The sequence below is a fragment of the Eptatretus burgeri genome, unplaced genomic scaffold, assembly GCF_056783735.1.
Source record: "Eptatretus burgeri isolate ZD-2024b unplaced genomic scaffold, Ebu_testis_v1 Ebu_testis_scaffold_3164, whole genome shotgun sequence".
NCBI lineage: Eukaryota > Metazoa > Chordata > Myxini > Myxiniformes > Myxinidae > Eptatretus > Eptatretus burgeri.
Genome location: NW_028225112.1, coordinates 255,452 through 270,018, shown reverse-complemented (window position 1 = coordinate 270,018; position 14,567 = coordinate 255,452). Strand labels below are relative to the sequence as shown.

At 45.9% G+C, this 14,567-nt stretch overlaps 1 protein-coding gene across 1 annotated transcript in view; it reads left to right on the top strand.

Moving 5' to 3' along the window:
* Window positions 1-14,567, top strand: part of LOC147006576 (dynein axonemal heavy chain 8-like) — a gene marked incomplete at its 5' end in the record, with an annotated part of 164,610 nt that overhangs the window by 54,494 nt on the left and 95,549 nt on the right. The window contains 5 exon segments of the mRNA XM_085868499.1: window positions 4,866-5,112; window positions 7,860-7,921; window positions 8,574-8,699; window positions 8,851-9,360; window positions 14,199-14,339. Of these exon segments, the coding sequence (XP_085724625.1) occupies window positions 4,866-5,112; window positions 7,860-7,921; window positions 8,574-8,699; window positions 8,851-9,360; window positions 14,199-14,339 (1,086 nt within the window).

The window sequence follows — 14,567 nt, the reverse complement described above, 5'->3', positions numbered from 1 at the left end:
TGCTTGAGCAGAGATGATAACAGAGACATGTGATCATCCTCTCTTCGGGATAGGACATTGCAGGCACCCACCTGAAGGGACAGCCTCAGGTTAACCCAAGGAGATCGCCGCCTGGTGGATGACACTTCAGCACCACCCCGACACACAGCACCACAATCTGACCCGGGAATGTTTCCCGGGTGGTTTTCCTCCATTCATCAAAGAGTGTGGGTGTCGAAGGCTTTGCCCTAATCCCATCATCCGGTGCTGCCCTGTGGAGGTAAAAAAAAAAGTAACCCAACTGCAGGAGGACGTCCGCAGAGTTGGGCACGAGATATGGATGGCCGTTGGCTCACAAGGTCAGGCTTTGGTCAGGTCAGGTCAGGCTTTGCCTGCTACTGGTACCATGTAAGCCAGTACTACCTGTATCATGGTGGAGTGGTCCGGGGACTAAACCGGCTCCTGCACTGGACTTGTCCAGTGAGGGTGGGTAGCTAGACACCCAGCAGGATTAAAAACAAGATCTGACAAAGGGAAAGATGAGCTTCTCTGTGAGCCAACGGCCATCTAGCAAATGGTCCCTAAGGCGGTCCACCGCTGTTTTCAGCGACGTTCCGGCAACTCCTGTGACGCTGTTGCTGCCAAACTGTCGCGGCATTTGCTGTTCCTTTGGATCCATCTTCAGTGTGGAGAGGGAGGACCTTCTACTTGGGCAACAGTTGGTTCTCCATATTATCTTGCCCTGGCTTGCACCCTGGAGAGGACACTCCAGCTTCGCCTCACAGCGTCGAAACAACACGGGAAGCAGCAGGTTACCGGTGATAAGCCACAGTGCTCGATTGGTGTAGAGCGTGGTGCCAGGAGTTGCTTCTGATGGTGGGAGAGATATTCGGATCTCACTGGACAGCTACCACCCGCCTTAAGCTGGGCAGCCCCCAGCCAGTTAGGTGTTGTCCCGCCACAGTCTGTCTCCCTCATTGGGTGCATGGGGATTAGGATAACACCAACAAGCAGACTGTAACCATCGCACCAGGCAACAAAGTAAAGAAATTAAATAAACGGATGAGACCAGTTTTCAAACTCGGATGTTGGAACGTCCGAACAATGACACCAGGACTCGCTGTGGACCTTCAAGACATCAGCGATGCGAGAAAGACAGCCGTCATCAATGATGAGCTGCAGAGATTACAGGTGGACATAGTTGCTCTGCAAGAAACACGTCCAGCTGGATCAGGCACACTCGAGGAGAAAGATTACACTTTCTTCTGGCAAGGAAAGAGTGCAGAGGAGCGCAGAGAACATGGAGTAGGATTTGCAGTCAGGAACTCCTTGTTGAAAATGGTTGAACCAGGTGACAAGGGGTCGGAACGCCGACTAACTCTCCGACTCCAAACCTCTGACAGTCCAGTCACCCTTATCAGTGCCTATGCTCCTACTCTGACATCCACACCTGAGGCAAAGGACGAGTTCTACACCAACCTCAGTGACATCATCAATAATATTCCCAGTAATAAACACCTCGTCCTTTTTGGTGACTTCAACGCCAGAGTGGGTGCCGCCCATGACTCTTGGCCTTCTTGCCTGGGACACTTTGGAGTTGGCAAGATCAATGAGAATGGGCAGTGCCTGTTAGAGCTTTGCTCCTATCACGGCCTCTGCCTGACCAACTCTTACTTCCAGACGAAGCCGCAACACAAAGTATCATGGAGACATCCACGCTCAAAGCATTGGCACCAGCTGGACGTGGTCATTGTCAGACGTACAAGCCTCAAGTTTGTGCTCCTCACTCACACATTCCATGGTGCAGATTGCGACACCGACCATTCACTAGTGTGCAGCAACATCAGGCTACACCCAAGGAAGATCCATCGCACCAAACAAGTGGGGAAGCCACGCATCGATACCGCCAAGATGCAGTATACAGAAAAAGTTGAGTTTGCCAAGTTCCTTGAAGATACCCTGTCTGTAGACCAACTGCCCAACTCTGCCTCTGAGAAATGGGACTACCTCCGGGAGACAATTCAGAAAACAGCCTTCGCAATCTTTGGGAGAAAGACCTCTAAGAACTGCGACTGGTTTGAAGCCAATTCCAGTGAGATGACTCCCGTCATCGAAGAGAAGCGTGCTGCTCTTGCTGAATACAAGTGCTCACCAAGTGAGAAGTCCCTCCAAGCACTCAGAGCCACCAGGAGCAAAGTGCAGCAGACAGCGAGAAGATGTGCCAATGAATACTGGAAGCAGGTCAGCGACGACATCCAGACTGCAGCTGTAACAGGCAACATCAGAGGGATGTATGAGGGGATCAAGAAAGCTCTAGGTCCAACTCAGAGCAAAACAGCCCCCCTCAAATCGTCCAGCGGGGAAGTGATCACCGACAAAGGCAAGCAGGCGGAGAGATGGGTAGAGTACTACCCAGAGCTATATTCCAGAGAGAACGTCGTTGTCACTTCAGCCCTTGACGCCATCGAACCTCTGCCCATCATGGAGGAGCTAGATGCCGAACCAACACTGGAGGAACTCCGTAAGGCTATTGACAGCATGGCCTGTGGCAAAGCACCTGGCAACGATGGCATCCTGCCGGATCTGATCAAGAGCTGCAAAAACACCTTCTTGCAGCCACTGTATGACGTCCTTCGCCAGTGCTGGAGAGAAGGAGCCATACCGCAAGACGTGAGAGATCCCAAGACTGTCACCCTGTATAGGAACAAGGGTGACAGAAGTGACTGCAACAACTATAGGGGCATTTCCCTCCTCAAACTCAACACCCGAGTCGTGCTTGTGCACCTTCAGAAACTAGCTGAGCGGGTCTACCCTGAGTCCCAGTGCGGCTTCCGAGCAGAACGCTCAACAGTGGACATGATCTTCTTCCTCCATCAACTACAGAAGTGCTGTGAACAGCAGAAGCCCCTATATGTTACCTTCATAGACCTCACTAAAGCTGTTTGCTCTGGTAAGCAGGGATGGGCTTTTTAACATCGTTTTGAAAATCGGATGCCCCCCGAAACTACATAGCATGATCAGGTCATTCCACGATGACATGAAGGCAACCATCCAGTATGAGGGCAGCATGTCCGAGCCCTTTGACATCAAGAGTGGTGTGAAACAAGGCTGTGTCCTCGCGCCCACCCTCTTTGGCGTGTTTTTCTCTCTGCTCTTGAAGCATGCATTTGGGACCTCAACCGAAGGAGTGTACCGACACACTAGATCAGATGAACGACTGTTAAATCCCGCAAGACTGAGAGCGAAGACCAAGGTACGCGAGGCCCTTATCAGAGACATGCTCTTCGCTGATGATGCTGCAGTCACCTCACACTCTGAACAACAACTCCAGTGTCTCATGGACAGATTCTCTCAAGCCTGCAAAGACTTCGGTCTCACCATCAGCCTGAAAAAGACCAATGTGCTGGGCCAAAATGTGGATACTCCCCCTGTTATCACCATCGACAGCTATGAACGAGACGTTGTCCACCAGTTCACCTATCTGGGGTCTACCATTGCGCTGGCTCGGCCACGTGTGCCGGATGGAGGACGGCCGCATCCCGAAGGATATCCTTTATGGCGAGCTCGCCTCTGGCAAGCGATCTGTTGGCCGTCCCCAGATGTGCTACAAGGATGTCTGCAAGGGCGAGATGAAAGCTCTGAATATCAACACTGAGAGCTGGGAGGACATAGCAGCTGACCGCAGCAGATGGCGCAGCGTGCTCCAAAGACAACTCAAGGCAGGAGAGGAAAAGATCCAGAACCTGGCTGAAGAAAAGAGAGCCAGACGGAAGGCGCGCTCCTGTGGAGACAACCTGTGCGACCACCCACACCTGCAGAGACTGCCACTCCCGAATCGGACTGATCAGCCACGGCCGATGCTGTTTCAGCCATGATGTCACCACGGCCTCAAACGACAACTTGGGCGCATCATCATCCATGGTCGACATCGACCGACGGAGGCCTACGACTGACTCAACAAGGAGCTACTCTGCCCTTTGACAGGTTTTGTTTTTAATCCTGCTTGGGTGTCCATATTATACACCCTTCTCACCAGAAAACCTGGTGAAGGAAATGGTTTAGTCGTCGACAACCCGACCATGAAACAGGTTAGTTTTGGTTTCCATGATACCTGTGACAGTTCACAGATCTGATCTGGCCTTACCTGACAGATCTGATCTGAAGGTACCATATCAGGGCTGGCCATAATAGCAGTGAGTCATCATTGTGGAGTGTTTAGCTAACGATGGTGTTTTTGTTCCGAATGAATGTGCGAGGTGAGACTAAGCGCTCTCCAAATGCCGTTTTACTTTTGTACGGTAATTGTTTAGTCTGTCTGCGTGTCTGTCAATCCGACAAAATTTAAAATCTTTCCAAATAGGAAAACTTACCGTTTTAGTGACGTCATGATGGACACAAGCAACAGGCATGAACAACGTATTTAACGTGTTAAATATTTTGTTGTGAAAGACACTGCGTCAACGGTGGTAAACTTCCAAAAACAAAAGTTTTTTTTTTTCCTCCAGCCTTTAAAAAACTTTTTATTTCATGTGAATTATCTACTTGAGCACTGGAGAACACAAATCACCTTGTTGGCGTTTCGAAAAACTGTCAGTTTAGCAGTATTTGGGCAAAATATTACACCATTTTACTCCATCGCCCTCTCAGTGTTGCCGACTATCGAGAATCAGACAAAATCCCGGCTCATAGGAAGTATCGATTGTGCTCAGAAACGCAAAGCAAAAAATTAAAAATACCTTTCCCATGTCCCTATTCCTCCAGACGGCACAGGGTAAGGTGTTCTACGTCCTCTCATTTTATATGATGTCTTTCTTTTCTTGTGTTCTCTCTCATGCACCATCTCGTTTTTTTTTTAATCACATCTTTCCCGCTGTTCCATCGTTTAGCTGTACGAGACAGCAAAGGTGCGACACGGCTTGATGATGTTGGGTCCGAGTGGATCCGGTAAGACGTCTGTGATACATACGTTGATGAAAGCTATGACGGAGAATGGAAGTCCACACCGTGAGATGAGAATGAACCCGAAGGCCATCACAGCACCACAAATGTTTGGTCGTCTAGACACAGCCACGAATGACTGGACCGACGGCATTTTCTCCACACTCTGGAGAAAGACCCTCAAATCGAAAAAGGGTAAGATTTGTGAAGGAATTTTCTTTGATTTGGGAGAGTATTTATGAATCGTTGATTATAGTTAATAGATTCCGGTGCATATTGAAAGTATTGACGTATTTCCTAATTTGTATGGGTCCACAGAATTCCATCTTGCTTATGAATCAGAACTCCCGATTCTGCTTTTTGACATGTTGACAAGTTTAGATTTTGTTTAGTGTTGGATGGTAATAAGTCTGGATGGGAGGGGAGTGGTTATATTGGAGTTGGTGGGGAAAATATATTTTGTGCCATGCTTCGTAATCCCACCCCTGTCGCCAAAATACTTTCACTGTGCCACGTGTACATGTGGATTTTGTCATGTTGACAAGTTTAGATTTTGTTTAATGCTGGATGGTAATAAGTCTGGATGGGAGGGGAGTGGTCATATTGTAGTTGGTGGGGAAAATATATTTTGTGCCATGCTTCGTAATCCCACTCCTGTCGCCAAACTACTTTCACTGTGCCACGTGTACATGTGGATTTTGTCATGTTGACGAGTTTAGATTTTGTTTAGTGCTGGATGGTAATAAGTCTGGATGGGAGGGAGTGGTCATATTGGAGTTGGTGGGGAAAATATATTTTGTGCCATGCTTCGTAATCCCACTCCTGTCGCCAAACTACTTTCACTGTGCCACGTGTACATGTGTATTTTGTCATGTTGACAAGTTTAGATTTTGTTTAGTGTTGGATGCTAATATAAATAAATCTGGATTGGAGGGGGTCAGGGGAGTGGTCATATTGGGGTTGATGGGGCAAATATATTTTGTGCCATGCTTCGTAATCCCACCCCTGTCGCCAAAATACTTTCACTGTGCCACGTGTACATGTGGATTTTGTCATGTTGATAAGTTTAGATTTTGTTTGGTGCTGGATGGTAATAAGTCTGGATGGGAGGGAGTGGTCATATTGGAGTTGGTGGGGAAAATATATTTTGTGCCATGCTTCGTAATCCCACTCCTGTCGCCAAACTACTTTCACTGTGCCACGTGTACATGTGGATTTTGTCATGTTGACAAGTTTAGATTTTGTTTAGTGTTGGATGGTAATAAATCTGGATGGGAGGGGGTCAGGGGAGTGGTCATATTGGGGTTGGTAGGGCAAATATATATTTGTGCCATGCTTCGTAATCCCACCCCTGTCGCCAAAATACTTTCACTGTGCCACGTGTTTCATGTGGAAATTGGAAGTTGTCTCTACCCCTCGGGGGAGGGCGGTTGTGCCCATGAGCTGGCACTGAGAACCTCCAGCACACATGAAACAAAGAATTGTGGAGATTGGCCCAGCCGTGCGGGCAAAAATCATCGGTGGGCTCTCCACCCTCACGGGGTTGAGGCAGGGAGAGGGGGGATTTTATGCCCATGAACTGACTCAGGTACCTCCAGCATGTATGCAAGTTTTTTTGAAGATTGGCCGAGCCATGTATTTTTCCACAAATGTGCAGATAATTGCCTTATTTTATACAGTCGGCTATCCTTGTATCCTGCTATTACATTCCCTCTGGGTACCCATCTATTCCAGTTAAAACGATCCAACATTTCTGCTGCCGCGACAAGCCTTTCCAGGAAGACGATTCCACGCGTTAACTGCACTCCGCGTGAAAGACCAGTTGCCTTAATGTCGTCATAACTCTCCTCTTCTCATTCTCGAGCTATGATACCTCGTCCTATCACTATTTGTTCTGCTGAACAACGTTCCCGCACTTATTTTGGCCATACACTTCATGATCTCATATGTCTCCTTCAGACACTCCTCATAGCTTCGTCCAGTTAAGCCGAGAATCAATTTAGCTCTCCTGACAGCTGCCTGGCACTGTGCTGTCTGATTACTCCCTATATCTACAACCACCACCAGATCCTTCTCCTGCGTCACCCACTCCAATGCCACTCCCTGCCTTTTGTTGTCCCTGTTTTCATTGTTCTTGCAGTGGCTCATTAATTTTTCTTTACTCATTAATTCATTAATTATTTTTCAATTTGCCAATATCTGCAATAAAGCAAACCCGTGAACTCCAGTAGCCAATCAGTCGCATCCTTCCAGAGAGCCAGTCAAGGCAGGGGGTGCTGGAAGGCCAAAGCAAACGAGAGCTCGTCATCACGACATGTTCGAAGCTCACGCGCCTTTACTTCCAAGCATTTTCTCATCCCTGTTCATGAGTCACTCAACACGTCAATATTTAAAAGTGACTTTTGTTCGACATTACCAAGACTATTGAGTGAAGTGGATTTCGTTTGTTTGGCTGAACAACCACGACGACAACGGACGAGTCTCTTCTGCTTTCCATCTTCGAGGCCATTTTAAAGCTGCAGCGGTTCAACACCAAATAGATCCTTCCTTCTTCAGCAGCCGCTGGAGAGACGACGAAGGAGAAATCAGCCGGACTTGATTTCCAACATGTCATTGCGTTTTCAATGTGAGTGAGATTTATTTTGTTCTGTTTTTAGCATCATCATCATATCCAGCATACTGAAAGGAGTGATCACAATTGGTGACCCCGACGTGATCAAGATCTGACAAACGTGATGTGATTCGACCTGACTGATGCATTACATATTCCGTCATGTCGAATGAAAGTCCTCCTCCAGTCGCAGCTGTGAACTTGAAACTACCTCCATTTTGGGAAAATGACCCCACCACATGGTTCGCTCAAGTCGATGCACAGTTTCTCACCCAAGGAACCACAGCACAGGATTCCAAATTTCCATACGTCTTGGCTTCTCTTCATCCAGAGAAAGCACAAGAGGTGCGGAGCATTGTCATTGAGCCACCCACCGAAAGGCCTTATGGCTCCGTCAGGGCAGATCCGCATCATTACAAAAACGCTTGCATCAACTTCTTTATTCGGAGGAGCTGGGGGGATTGTAAGTCTTCTCAATTTCTCCGAAGGATGTGACAATTGTTCGGTGATAATAATCTAGACCAAGTGGATAAAATACCCAAGCAGCTTTTTCTCCAACGATTGCCAATCAATGCTCAGCATATCCTTGGTTTCAACGAGCGATTCAGTGAATACTGAGCAACTCGCTGATATAGCTGATAAGATCATCCAAGTCGCTCCCCCACCCATTTCCTCCATCGGTGCGGTCACATCCCAGTTTGACTGTGACGTATCCTCACCAGCCACGTCCGACGTGCAACGGCTTAGAACCCAAACGGACCAGCTAACCGCCCAAGCGCAGGCTCGTTCATGTCATCTTAAGGAGGAGCGTGGTCATCGATGGACCCACAGCAACAAGCAGGAGACCGACACACAACAATGTCATCGTCCTGGTGTCAGGATTTGTTCAGAAGAAGATGTCTCGTCACCACGGGTTACCACACCCTCCTCATGGAGGAACACCGTACCAGACTGTTAACCTGCACCACACCTGCAAGATTTTACGTCTCGATTCCGGGGAGAGCAAGTTTTCTCCAAGCTTGACTTCGTGAGGATGTGTCATCAGATTCCAGCGGAGCCGACTGATGTACACAAGACAGCCATGACCACTCCTTTTGGCCTTTTCGAGTTTGTGCGCATGCCCTTTGGGTTATGCAATGTAGCACAAACTTTTCAGCCCTTCGTCGATAAGGTCATCCGGGGTTCACCTTTCGTTTGTGCTTTCATTGATGACCTGCTCATGGCCAGCGAGACGATGAAGGAGCATGGACAGCATTTGCAGTTCGTATTATGGGGTCGTCATAAATCCTGCCAAATGTCAGTCTGGTGTGTCCTCATTACAGTTTTTGGGCCACTTGATCGACGAGCATGGCATTCATCCACCGGCTGACAAGGTCAAGGTGATCCAGGATTATTTGCAGCCATCATCAGTGCGCAAGCTATGGGAGTTCCTGGGCATGGTGAATTTTTACAGGAGATTCGTCCCAAACTGTGCAGACACCTTTCATCCACGAACTGGCCTCCTGACGCGACGTGGGAAGGAGCCAAAAAGACTTCTTGTTTGGTCCGACGAATGTGCTGCTGCTTTTACCGCAGTGAGGTCTTCGCAAGCAGAGGCGACAATGCTTGTCCATCCTGAGTCAGACGCACCGCGATGTATCATGGTGGATGTGTTCGATGTGACATCGGCGGTGGAAGGGTTCCAACAGCATGTGGAAGGGAAGTGGGAGCCCATTTCCTTGTTTTCCAAAATGTTGCAGCCAGCAGAGACAAGGTGCAGCATCTTTAGTCGCGAGTTGCTGGCGGTGTACCTCGCAATCCTCAGTTTTCATCACGCGCTTGAGGGTCAGCAGGTTTGTGTTTGCACTGACCACAAGCCATTATCGCATACTTTCCAGGCAAAACGTGATCCCTGGTGTCAGGGCAACTCAGCACCTCGTGACTCAACATTTTGTCTGGTGTGCCATGAACCGTGACGTGAGAAATTGGTCCAGACCCTGTTTGCAAGGTCACTTGAGACCAGGGGGTACCAAGACGTCCTGCTTTAATGCAACCCTAATTTGATCGGACACCGGACCCTGAACCACGACGTTTATTATTATTATTCAATTGGATTCAGAATAGGATTAAAATGAATTAAATTCAAATCAGACGGAACACCAAATCGGGACATCACTGGAGTAATCGGAAGGAACCCGAACAAGCAAAAAGCAAAGATGAACCTGGATAGGATTCTCATTTTACCTGCTGCTCCTCTTCCCTCAAACCCATCCAGGTACAAGCAAGTTCGATTTTTTTCCAAAAAAGATATAAAAATAAACCAATGTCACCCACAGGGTGACCCGTATCTTGCCAAAAGGTGACCACGTGTGACTTCTTTAAGGTCACACTGAGGTGAACAGAGCTGCTATCCACCAGGAGCGACTCCTTGAGGAATATCTGCCGACGAGAGATTCCGATGAGAATCGTTCTACAGAGTAACCATGAAAAATATGCGTTTGCCTCATAACGTCACCAAATGACGTCATAATGTCTCAAGCTTGACATATCCAGAAAGCACTCATCGAGGTGTTCAATTTGAGGTATTACACGATATGGTTCCTAAAACTTGAAAATTTGACCTTGGGGTCAAATATGTTTGACCTCAGGCGCTAATCATGAAGGTCAAGGCCAATCGCCACCAAAAATTAATCAGCTGAGCGCCAGACCATGAACTATATTCCCATGAAGTTTGAAGACGATCCAATCAAAATAACTCAAAAAATAAGGGTTTCGTCGACTCCCCTGATTTGCGATAAAGTGACCTTGACCTTTGACCTTGACCTTCAAAATTTTATGCGCTGAAAGGGACCTCTACAGGCCTCTGATATGCGAAGTTACAAAAATTTCCAATGATAACTGTGCTCTGCAGAGTGATTTATACGTGATTACAGACCAAAAAAAAAAAAAAACACATGAAGGTCAAGGCCAGTCGCCACCAAAAATCAATCAGCTGAGCGCCAGACCATGAACTATATTCCCATGAAGTTTGAAGACGATCCGATCAAAATTACTCAAAAAATAAGGGTTTCGTCGACTCCCCTGATTTGCGCCAAAGTGACCTTGACCTTTGACCTTGACCTTCAAAATTTTATGCGCTGAAAGGGACCTCTATAGGCCTCTGATATGCAAAGTTACAAAAATTTCCAATGACAACTGTGCTCTGCAGAGTGATTTATACATGATTATAGACCAAAAAAACAAAAAAAAACACATGAAGGTCAAGGCCAATCGCCACCAAAAAATAATCAGCTGAGCGCCAGACCATGAACTATATTCCCATGAAGTTTGAAGACGATCCGATCAAAATTACTCAAAAAATAAGGGTTTCGTCGACTCCCCTGATTTGCGACAAAGTGACCTTGACCTTTGACCTTGACCTTCAAAATTTTATGCGCTGAAAGGGACCTCTATAGGCCTCTGATATGCGAAGTTACAAAAATTTTCAATGACAACTGTGCTCTGCAGAGTGATTTATATGTGATTATAGACCAAAAAAACAAAAAAAACACATGAAGGTCAAGGCCAATCGCCACCAAAAAATAATCAGCTGAGCGCCAGACCATGAACTATATTCCCATGAAGTTTGAAGACGATCCGATCAAAATTACTCAAAAAATAAGGGTTTCGTCGACTCCCCTGATTTGCGCCAAAGTGACCTTGACCTTTGACCTTGCTTGACCTTCAAAATTGTATGCGCTGAAAGGGACCTCCATAGGCCTCTGATATGCGAAGTTACAAAAATTTCCAATGATAACTGTGCTCTGCAGAATTTTTTATACGTTATTACAGACAAAAAAAAAATACAAGCTGACTAACATATCTTGCAAAAACTTCGTTTTGGCAAGATAATAACTACAGATCAATAAATATTAAATAATGCTGGCTGCCAGCCCATGCGTCCGTTGAGGTTGAAATTTAAAACCTGTATTCCCCAAAACTGCTCGATCATAATTGTGACGTTTCACATCGATCGATGAAGCAGTGAAAGAGAAAGAATTTTTAAAGAATTTTTCTCAATCCAAGTTTCGCCTCTAATCTGTTCAGCAGTTTCAGAGAATATTTTTTGAAGTTTTTTTTGTTTGTTTGTTTTTTTTAGCAATATGGCTGCCGAAGCATCTGACCGATGATGTCGTCATTTTTTTTTCTGTGGACCAATTTATCCCTCGATGACCCTCATTCATATTTCCATTCCACGTATGCGACTACGACGTCATAACGAAGGCACCTATGACGTCATAAACAAAAAAATCACTTATTCCCCCAAGTTGAGTGCTTGCCACGTGTAAAGTTTCAATTTTTTTTCCTTGTTGCGGTTTCGGAGATTCAGAGGTCCAAAGGTTTTCCTTTTTTTCTAACATGACTGCCGCACCATGTGACGTATGACGTCATAATTATCATTCCATCATTCTGCATCCTGTCGTGAAAATTTCCTGTCGATTCGACAAGCCGTTGCAGAGAAAAACACGTTCTGTGGACACAAACAAACAAACAAACAAACAGACAGATACACGAATCCAAATGGAATCCCCTTTCCTGCGGCGAGGGTAACAAATCACGAGCTCATATCATCGGGAAGTTTGAAGAACGGACTGCAAGATTTCAAAATTTTGGATGAGTTGATCAGTAAGTTCTCCAACTGTTTGGTTGTGCAGAGGCACACCCCTTTCTTTCAGTTTGAAAGTTTTTTTTTAGTTGTTTCATTCTACATTCCTTACCTGGCTGGCATGAAATATGTCCAGACCTCCCCGATTGAGCAATATATGGTGGATGATGTAATTTCAAAAATCCCTTATTGAAGTCAAACCAACAGGTCTTGTCTCTGGATCCTTTCTGAAATAATGGTGTTACATTTGCTTCTCTCCAATCCTCTGGTACCTGTCCGAACTCCAATGAGCTGTTGAAGATATCGGCTAACTTCACACTTGTCTGCTCTGCCACCTCCTTGAATATTATTTGAGGCATATTATTTCGCCCTGGATCTTTATCGTCTTTAAGCTCACCTCGTTTCTTATTCACATCCTCCTTTTGGTATTTGGATCTCCTCCGAAAACCCTTGCTCATCGACATGATCGATACATCCAGCTATTAGCAATTCCACTGACCTCTTGTGCAAATGATTCGCTTCCCAGTGAACTCATGGCCTTCTGCAGGTTGTCCTTCAAATGACGTGGCTACCCGTCCACGAGTTGCACAAGCTGCCCTCTTTCCACACATCAAATCAATGGGGGGGGGGGTCTGCCCCCCTGCCTGCCAATGTTTCCAACAAAGCAACAGGCCTGACCCAATCATTGCATTCTTAACCAACATTTTTTTTACTGTGGACTTGGCGATATTTGCGAACCCATCACGACTCCGTCGTCCCATTTGGCTCCAAGTACTTCGTTACCTCCATCGCCGACGGTGGAATGAGGTCATGCGTTCAGCCCTCTCTATCTGTTTGTTTGTTTGTGTGCAGGATATCTCAAAAACCTTGTGGACGGATTCAAATGAAATTTGGTGGACAGGTTCGGTTTGTGACGAGGACGAATTGATGAGGTTTTGGTGAATGTGTAGAATTGTTCAAAACAACTGACCTCCATATCAACCAGCAATATTTCCTCCGAAAATACAGAACCTTGAGTCGAGGGATTCACAATCCATCAGATTGCCTTCTCATCTTGGAAGGCAAGGCCGAGTGTGAACATCGTTTTGGGTCCTTCCACAAGCCTTGCTTCGGAAAGCCACAGTGGAATGTTCTGGCTTCCTGAAAACATTTTATACAAGAATTCTCGAGTGTCAGTAATTTCTGCATGCTGACTTGAGATTTTTTACAAGGGACTGTTTTCTCACCATCGTTTTGGAATTTGTCGACATTACTCAGATTTTGCAAGGCATCCTCTCCCCATGCTTGCAAATAGTTGGTTGTACTCTTAACTCTTTTAAAAATTAATAAAGACCCTAAACTTCTTATATAAGGCCAGGACAGTTTATCTGAACATTTGTACGGTGATCTCAGTCTCATGGAGGGGCTTGGACATCCAGTACATAATGTGGAGGATAAAGACATGAAGAATCAATTCTGAGCTCCTCACCACATGCAAAGCTTTCTTCTGCAGCCTGATGGAGTATTTCTCTCCCGTCTGGGCTGGTGCTCCTGCCTCTCACCTTTCTCAGCTTCATGATGTGGTAACCAAAGCATTTCGGATCATCGGTATCTCGGCATCGTCTCCTCTGCTCTGTCTGTGATCCCCCCCCTTCCCCCCATATTTCTGCAGGGCGATCAAGATCTGCCAACAACCCCCTTCTGGTGAAACTACCAAAATCACGAATCACTGCTCACCTTCACTCTTTCATTCCTCTTTTCCCCGCCTTTGGAACAAACTCCCACACTCTCTTCAATCCCACTCTTCCCTCCAAGTCTTCAAAACAGCCAATTCATCACCACCTCTTACCTTCCCCATCCAAAACCACGATCTTTTATACCCCCATTAATCCACCCCAAACCCACCTCCTTCAAATTCCCTGCCAATTTCTCTACACTTATGATCTAGTCGTACGTATTGATGTGAAAAAGTATGTATACGTGTTTTAAACACATCGATGTTTGTAAAAAACAAACTTTGTTTGAAGCAAACCAATTACTTTTGATGTCACTTCTGTACTTTCTCAGGCTTGGTTGAAAACACGCAACCTTAAAGAAGCCGACATTCTTTTTTCATTTTATGACGAGGTGTTTGAAGAAGCATTTACCTTCATGAACCTTGAACTTCATCCAAAAATGCAACTTTTAGAATGCAATTACATCACTCAGGTAATGATGCTCCATTGTTTTGTTTGTTTGTTTTTCTTGTGATTAAAAAGCTCTATTTAGAAGAGACTTCCTTTGTGTTTATAACTCTTCGTACACTTTCCCTTTTGCATTTTTGTTTTTGCAGCCCTACATGTATCCGTCAAACCATTTCAAACAATTCATTTATTTCTATTATATTATATTAATTATATTAATAAAAAAATTGTTTTTATTAATAAAAGAAAAGGG